The sequence below is a fragment of the Camelina sativa genome, chromosome 4, assembly GCF_000633955.1.
Source record: "Camelina sativa cultivar DH55 chromosome 4, Cs, whole genome shotgun sequence".
Taxonomy (NCBI): Eukaryota; Viridiplantae; Streptophyta; class Magnoliopsida; order Brassicales; family Brassicaceae; genus Camelina; species Camelina sativa.
The window spans coordinates 21,881,144-21,890,116 of record NC_025688.1 but is presented as its reverse complement, the minus strand read 5'-3'; the positions used below and the strand labels follow the sequence as shown (position 1 = coordinate 21,890,116).

At 36.6% G+C, this 8,973-nt stretch overlaps 1 protein-coding gene across 3 annotated transcripts in view; it reads right to left on the bottom strand.

Annotated features, from left to right (window-relative positions):
- LOC104781724 overlaps positions 1 to 1,192 on the bottom strand; it is a 3,107-nt gene extending 1,915 nt beyond the window's left edge. Inside the window, exons 1-5 of one of the 3 annotated variants that reach the window (XM_010506456.2) lie at positions 1,032 to 1,192; positions 819 to 877; positions 475 to 654; positions 226 to 396; positions 68 to 147 (exon numbers count right to left, since the gene is read on the bottom strand). In XM_010506456.2, coding sequence (XP_010504758.1) covers positions 68 to 147; positions 226 to 396; positions 475 to 654; positions 819 to 848 — 461 coding nt within the window. In that variant the 5' untranslated portion in view covers positions 849 to 877; positions 1,032 to 1,192. Of the gene's footprint in view, positions 1 to 67; positions 148 to 225; positions 397 to 474; positions 655 to 818 lie in introns of all 3 variants that reach the window. The other 2 variants (XR_002037758.1, XM_010506455.2) reach the window with 2 other exon arrangements.

The following is an 8,973-nucleotide window of genomic DNA, read 5'->3' as shown; positions in this document are numbered from 1 at the left end:
AAAAAAAAAAAAAAACATAAATCACAGAAATAAAGAAAAAGCAAACCTTGAATTCAAGAATTCTTACCAGCAGCACCAGGAGCAACTGTAGTAAGTAGTCTTGGCAGAGTCAGAGATCTTCAAATCTTTGAGCAGACGTTTGGTGTTCTTTAAACGGATTAAGGGAACAGATTAGTAAAAGAAGTAGACCCAAAAAAATATATTAAAAATACCTAAAATACAAACCTCTGCTCTTGCAGTCAAGATGTAACGTCGGACCTCTTCCGCTGGTTCGCGATATTGTTCTAGTAAAGCTGTTGCTCTATATCCTCTGTAGTACGAAGTCTTGGCAGAGTCGGAGTTCTTCAAATCTTTGAGCAGACGTTTGGTGTTCTTTAAACGGATTAAGGAAAGCTTCTGGAAAAAAGAAAAGGGAAGAGATTAGTAAAAGAAGTAGACCCAAAAGAATCTATTAAAAATACCTAAAATACAAACCTCTGCTCTTGCAGTCAAGATGTAACGCTCGACCTCTGCCACTGGTTCGCGATATTGTTCAACTAAAGCTGTTGCTCTTGCTCTATCCTCATCGTTAGTCGCCCTTCTTTCTGCTTTTTGTGCTTTGCGGAATTCTTTTCCAATACCCTCACTTACTGTTTTTTGGTAGTATTTTATACTCTGAAAAAGTTGGCACAAGATAAACAGATCTGGGAAACCATCAAGAACCTATTCTACCAAATTCAATCCTATTGAATACGAATCAAATAAGATTTAACCCTATTTGTACAATCATCACGAACCCCTATTCTACCAAATCAGACTGTTCAAAGAGAAGAACAAACCTGTGTTAACCTATCCTCAGCTTCTTTCATTTTTTTTTTCCTTGGTTTCCTCACGGACTCTTCCATACCATTTCAACATCGTGTCATGAAAGTGAAAACAACCGAATCCTCAAAAAAAAAAAACTCATCCTAAACTCGAGAAGCTCACTACACTAACCCTAACTATCTAAAATGGTGAAAATCAGAGAGGGATAAGGATTAAGGAGACAGCACCTTCTGCGAATTGTTCTGCGATTTTTTTCTCCCCTCTGGATTTCTCGTCGACGCGACGCGAGAATACAAGTGAGACCGACACGAACCCCTTACCAGATGATACGAAAAGCAACTTTTTTTAATCGAGCGGAGCGGAAGGAAACAACCAAAAGGGCCAACCAAGCAAGCTTTGGTTTTATTTTCATTACAACTCTTTCTTTATTGGACCCAAAAAAGGACAAAAACATGGAAATTTTCCATAAATTCTTTAATTAAAAAATGTTAATACGACTCATTGATCATATATATTCCCTGTTTAAAAATTGTTAGGCGTTAATCAGCGGGTAAGAGAGGACCTAACAATTAATTGGAAAATCGGATTTAAATCGGAGATTAATTTTAGGGGTTTTATTTATATACATATATAATATATATAAATTGTAGCATATTAGTAAGATTCGTTTGTGGTTCAGTGGTTCAGTGGTTCCAAGCCGGACCGAAATTCCATGGCTCTCAGGCTCGAGCTGTACAAATCACATTTTGGGTTTTTTTCGATTTTTCTTCAATAAATACAGAATGATGAAAATATCCTCATCTTCTTCCTCATCACTATTGATCTGAAAATCCTAATTTAAGCTGGCAATTATTCATCATTTTACTTTGTTATTCTTGTAGTTTTAGCTCTTATATGATAGATCTACAATCAAAATAATAGTTAGAGACTCAAACCTTCAATTTCTTTTTTTTTTTGAAACCCGATTTTTGGCTGACTGTGTCCAAATCGTGGCGGCAGAGGGTTGCCTAGCGTAGAATCGGCGATTCCACGGCCGCCTAGGCCGATTTTTAAAACAGGGTATATATGTATATTGAAATTTGGACTGAGGAAACTTGACAAAAAAAATATATATATATATTTACTATAATTTTCTATTTTTCTATAAGTTTTTTTTATTACTACAATTCTCTTTCTATGATATTTTTCTATAAGTTTTTAAATGCATTCATGTAGAATTTTAAATGACCGATCAAATTCAGCCATTTCATTAATTAACATTTTAAAAAATATGATAGTTTTCTATATTATTAATATTTAATTTTAAAATTAAAAATAAAAATATGTCTATAGTACGTAAAACTATGGTGGTGGGTCAGAGACTCATGTCGTCTGTGCTCTGTACCAGGAGTGAAATTTAGCTTCCCGGAGATTCCCATTAGAAGAGCTTCTCTGAGAGTTCCCTTTCTGGAGGATACCATCTCTGTTGCAAAAGAAGTAGATGCAGTGCTTCTTGGAGCCATTGGAAGGTTTGTCTTCTCTCTTGTCCCAACTTATGTTTTTGGAAAATACAATTTCTCATTTTTTTTTTGAATAAAATATAAAATTTATTCGAAAAAAGCGTTTTACATCAGCGGTAGTTTAAAACATTGGTCAGAGAGATATCTTGTTGTAACAGAGAGATATCTTGTTGTAAGCCATGTTGCCATTGCTGCTTCGTATTTTCCTTTGTTGTGGGTGTAGATGGAGAGTTGTTTAAGTAGTAAGGGAGCAGGGGATGGGGTTTCACCTTGTCTCCTCCTGTTCCGTTCCCTCCATAAAGTATAGATAGTGGCTTGAAGAGCAAAGAGCGCTAGGTACAAGGTAACATAGCTCAAAGTCTCGTCAGAGATGAGAGATAGGTTATCCTCCCAATTAGTCGAGAACCTACTGATATATCATGGTTTTTGTGGTTTTTAACCATGATATTAGGAGTCTTTTAGAGTCTTTTGATTTGTTTTGTAGGATGTTTTAGAGTCTTAACAGGTTTTCTAGGATTTTGGCATGAAAGGAGCAAAATTGAGCAATTAGAAGGGATTTTGGAGCAATTCAGCTAAGGAAGAGAACTTGGAGCCGAGGAAGGATGAGAGTGTCGATCGACACTGCCTTAGCATCGATTGACACCATGTTTAGCCGAGAGAGAAGCAAGTTTTGGAAATTTTACATATCTGCCCCAAAATTTTCCATATTTGCATCATTAGTCCCTGGCGTGTTTTTGGACATATAAATAGTATTTTTAGGTTTTAGAAACCCTTAAGCTATTTTCTAGCAAGTTTTATTTTTCTGCAACCCTGTGAGATTTTGAGAGCTTTTGGGAGAGAGAGATCTCAACTGCTTTGAGAGAAGAATTCTTGAACTCCCTCTAGACTTTTTTAATTTCAATTGCTTATTATTCAGAATTATGTTTTGTTCTTCATTGAATATGTCTGAGTAGTTTGCTTGTTAGGTTCAAGGATTTTCACAGGGATTTTATGATTTATTAGATCTGTTATTTTTATGATTCATTATCTTTCTAGATCTTCATCATAGGTTGTTCTTCATATTAATCCTTGATTGGCCATCTAGAATTAATAACCTAGGAAAATAAATTGATATGAGAATATAATTGATTTTCCTGATAAAACCTTTTGATGAGCAAAATTACTTCTTGCAAAGAGATTTGATTTAGTAATTTTGTGAACAATCTAAACCTGTTTTCAAAGCTGATTTTTAACCTAGAATTTTACAAAGAGATTTGGATTTTCTGGTTTTAAATTTAGAAAATATTTGTAGTGAGAACTGATTTATTTTACAGAAGAGTTTAGAGTTCTAGATCTGATTTTAAATGCCTGAATCCTAATTAATTTATTGATTTGATATTTCATAATTTCCTGAGAAATTCCAATTGGTCTAGCTCTTTGATCATCTGAATTTACACAACTTTTATTTAATATTTTGCATTGCTTTTCTTAATTTTAATACAACTTAATTTGTTTAGCGTAATTATAAAACTCTATAATTTATTGAGTAATCTAGAGTCCTTGTGGAATTCGACCCCTAAGTACTGCAGTGACCTCTTAATTTGAGAGAGTAGCTCTACGGTTTAATTTGAGCATATCAAATTTTGGCACCGTTGCCGAGGAGTCTTTGATCTACCATTAGATTTTAGTTTTTAATTTCGTATAAATTTTTCTTTTTATTTTCTACTTACACGTTTTTGTTTTTCTTCTCTTTGGTGTTTCAGGTGTAGTGCATAATCTACTTGTAGGTAAGAAGTCAGTCCAATTTGCTGCTAAGGTTGAGACATTTGAGCCAGAGCCAAAGAATACGGAGGAGAATGTCAACTATGTGTATGGAGCTGGGTATCAGGGACAGAGATTTGGTAATCAGCAAAACAACATGCCTTACAGTGGAAACTTTTCAGGCTACACTTCCAAGCCAGAGTATCAGCAGCAGCAACAGGGCATTGGGTACACAAGGAATTATGGCAATAACTCATATGAGTCCCCTCCTCCGAAAATAGCTGAAAGTAGTAAGATGGAAGCTATGCATGAGCATCTTTTGCAAGGTCAGGAGCAGATGACAATGACTTTCAATGGGAAGCTTGACAATGTCTACACTGAACTTAATGGGAAATTTGAAGCTTTGAACATTCATGTAAAGCAGCTGGAAAGTCAGGTAGCACAAACAGCTGGATCCGTCAAAAGGCAAGAGGGATTTCTCCCTGGGAGAACTGAGTCAAATCCCAAACATTCTTGTAATGCCATATCAGTGAGAGGTGAAGATAAAGGTGAAATTGCTTCTACAGAAAAGGGAGAGAAATCGACAAATTTCTCGGCTTCAGATGATGGTGTCGATCAACACCACATGGGTGTCGGTCAACACCCCTCTTAGACAGAACCCGAAGTTGCAAAATCTCAGGTTCCAGCTGCTGAAAGGGTGTACCAACCGAAGATTGCTTTTCCTAAGCCAAGAAGGTCCAAGCAGGAGATGGAGGAAGCTAGATGCAAGGCTATGATGGATAAGGTGATGATTGAGATGCCTTTGATTGATGCAGTAAAGCTTTCACCACCACTTAAGCGTTATGTGAAGAGAATGGTATCAAATGGTTTGAGCCCTGAAGAAGGAGCACTGCTTACAAAAGATGTCAGTGCAAGTCTTTTGAACCAGCCTCCACAGAGGAAGAAGGAGAAGAAGAAAGAGGTAGTTGTCTCTGAGAAAGTGAGTGCTATGATCCAGAGTAGGATTGCAAAGAAGTTACCAGATCCTGGAAGTTTTGTGTTAGATTGCTCTATCTCCACAGGAAGGTTTGCTCACTCACGTTGTGATCTTGGCTCTAGTATCAACTTGATGCCACATTCTGTTGTTGTGAGACTTGGGATGACAGAATTTAAGCCAACTGTGATTTCTCTTATCATAGCTGATCGATCCCAAAGAGTTCCTGAAGGTGTTTTAGAGGATATTCCAATTAAGGTTGGAAACATCATGATTCCAACTGACTTTGTGGTGCTGAAGTATGATAAAGAGCCTAAAGACCCTCTAATCTTAGGAAGATCTATCTTGGCAACAGTTGGTGCCATCATAGATGTGAAGAAGGGAAACATAGCACTGAATGTGGAAGGTTTGAGTATGAACTTTGAGATGGATAAGCTGTGGAGAGCTCCTACCATTGATGGACAGACATTTTCTGTTGAGAAGATTGCTGAGATAAGCTGCAAAGAAGCAAATACACAAGCAACAGGTTCAGTGTCGACCGACACCCTATCAGCATTGGTCGACACACCTCCACATCCGAGACAGATCTTGTCCAAAACTGATGCTCCAAATCATAAAGCTGTTCCCAAACAGAAAGCCCCCCACTCCACACTCCAAAGTCCTCAGGTAAGGCAAAGGTATGAATCTTCTTTACCCAAACCCCCTCCTATCATCAAGAAGAATTTCAAAGATACAAAAACTGTTTTGCAGTTGACCAAGCCACGAGATTATCGTAGAGCACTTGTTTCTTCTATTGATGATTTTGCAGGACATAAGAGAAGCAAACCCATCCCTAAATCCTGTCCTGGTCTTGTTCCTCACATCCTTGGCAGACCTCATGCACCTAAAGCTTATACACCACCTTGGATGATGAGACATTCTTCTCAGAAGCATTCAATGCCACGTTCTAATCCACCGGATGCCTGAGCTTCAGAACAGTCAAGCTAATGACTGAAAACAAGCGCTTAGTGGGAGGCAATCCACTTCTAGGTTTTTCTTTTCCTTTTGAGTCATTTTTCTTTTTGCATTGAGTCAGTTTTTGTTTGAATTTATGAACTATCTATCTATCATGTTGCTTTTAACCTGTGTTTGTGTTTGAGTGTTTCTTCACAACATAATCATCAAATGATTGATCCAACAACACATGAACACAACTAAATGCAACTAACAAGGAGTTACGGCCAAAAACCACCATTCATGATGAGTGTNAAAGGTATGAATCTTCTTTACCCAAACCCCCTCCTATCATCAAGAAGAATTTCAAAGATACAAAAACTGTTTTGCAGTTGACCAAGCCACGAGATTATCGTAGAGCACTTGTTTCTTCTGTTGATGATTTTGCAGGACATAAGAGAAGCAAACCCATCCCTAAATCCTGTCCTGGTCTTGTTCCTCACATCCTTGGCAGACCTCATGCACCTAAAGCTTATACACCACCTTGGATGATGAGACATTCTTCTCAGAAGCATTCAATGCCACGTTCTAATCCACCGGATGCCTGAGCTTCAGAACAGTCAAGCTAATGACTGAAAACAAGCGCTTAGTGGGAGGCAATCCACTTCTAGGTTTTTCTTTTCCTTTTGAGTCATTTTTCTTTTTGCATTGAGTCAGTTTTTGTTTGAATTTATGAACTATCTATCTATCATGTTGCTTTTAACCTGTGTTTGTGTTTGAGTGTTTCTTCACAACATAATCATCAAATGATTGATCCAACAACACATGAACACAACTAAATGCAACTAACAAGGAGTTACGGCCAAAAACCACCATTCATGATGAGTGTCGATCGACGCTGAAATGGTGTCGGTCGACACCGCTGGGTAACCCGAGAATCAATTCATCTTTTCATTACAATTTCCATACATTTTTGTTTCTTTTAGCTTTCCTCTTACTTGACAACACTGCGGACAGTGTTGTTTAAGTCTGGGGGAGGTTGTCTACTAACTACTTTTTTTGTTTTTGAGTTTCAGTTGTGTCAGTCAAAGCCATAAAGTTTGAGTCAAAATTTTCTTTTTGACTTTGGGAATTATGATCTTGATTAATGATTTCTCTTATTTGGCTAACGCTCTAATGATTATTTGTTTATGCTTGATCTCAGAACTGAAGCTTAGAAAGACTATGAGCTGTATCAACAATCCCGAAAGCCCTTATTCAAAGGAAATCTGGTTAAACTAACGTTGTCTTAACTTTTATCAGGATTTTAACCGGACTTAATCTCTTACTTTGGGGTTGGAAATCAGTGGACTAGACTTCTTCTTTGGGCCATACAAGACAGTGCAAATTTTTCAAAGTATGTTTCCCCTCTATCTTCCCTTCAGTGCTTAAAAAAAAGAGAGAAAGATCAGAAAAAAAAGATGAGATGATTTTGATCAGTTTAGAGAGGTAAGTAAATTACCTATGACCTCATTATTCTACTCTTGAGTCAAATGATCACACAAACCTTGGAAGCGAGGGGTAGGTAAATTACCAATGACCCCGGTATTCACTTACACCTTTGAAAAAAAAAAATGGAAGTGAGAAAAGGGAGAGGAAAAGAGATGTATGAAGAATGTCTTGGTCTGAAAAGAGTCCATATGCCACTGATCGATACACCAAGGTAAGAACTCACCTGTACTTGCTTTAATTTATGTAATGAGATGACAATGGTGAGACTAGAGATTCCATAGGATTGTGGGATTTGAGCAAGGAATGTTGATGCTTATCATGGTTAAGTATAAGAAGTAAGTTCTTGAGTCAGGTAAATGAAGAGTGCGAATAAGAATCATCATGCAGTTGAGTGAGTTCCCTGTTTTCAAACCTATTTCACAGGTTTAAGCTTATGTTTTGCTTGAGGGCAAGCAAAGGCTAAGTCTGGGGGAGTTGATATATCATGGTTTTTGTGGTTTTTAACCATGATATTATGAGTCTTTTAGAGTCTTTTGATTTGTTTTGTAGGATGTTTTAGAGTCTTAACAAGTTTTCTAGGATTTTGGCATGAAAGGAGCAAAATGGAGCAATTAGGAGGGATTTTGGAGCAATTCAGCTAAGGAAGAGAACTTGGAGCAGAGGAAGGATGAAAGTTTCATCGACACTGCCTTAACATCGATCGACACCATGTTTAGCCGAGAGAAGCAAGTTTTGGAAATTTTACAAATTTGCCCCAAAGTTTTCCATATTTGCATCATTAGTCTCTGGCGTGTTTTTGGACATATAAATAGTATTTTTAGGTTTTAGAAACCCTTAAGTTATTTTCTAGCAAGTTTTATTTTTCTGCAATCCTGTGAGATTTTGAGAGCTTTTGGGAGAGAGAGATCTGAACTGCTTTGAGAGAAGAATTCTTGAACTCTCTCTTTACTTTTTTAATTTCAATTGCTTATTATTCAGAATTATGTTTTGTTCTTCATTGAATATTTCTGAGTAGTTTGCTTGTTAGGTTCAGGGTTTTTCACAGGGATTTTATGATTTATTAGATCTGTTATTTTTAGGATTCATTATCTTTCTTGATCTTCATCATAGGTTGTTATTTTTAGGAGATATCGTAGGCTTGTAGGGAAACTGATCTATCTCACAATCACACGGCCTGACTTGTGCTATGCCGTTAACCAAGTTAGTCAACATATGCAAGTACCATCAAATCTTGTTGGATTTGCAACAATTAATAACCTAGGAAAATAAATTGATATGAGAATATAATTGATTTTCCTGATAAAACCTTTTGATGAGCAAAATTATTTCTTGCAAAGAGATTTGATTTAGTAATTTTGTGAACAATCTAAACCTGTTTTCAAAGCTGATTTTCAACCTAGAATTTTACAAAGAGATTTGGATTTTCTGGTTTTAAATTTAGAAAATATTTGTAGTGAGAACTGATTTATTTTACAGAAGAGTTTAGAGTTCTAGATCTGATTTTAAATGCCTGAATCCTAATTAATTTATTGA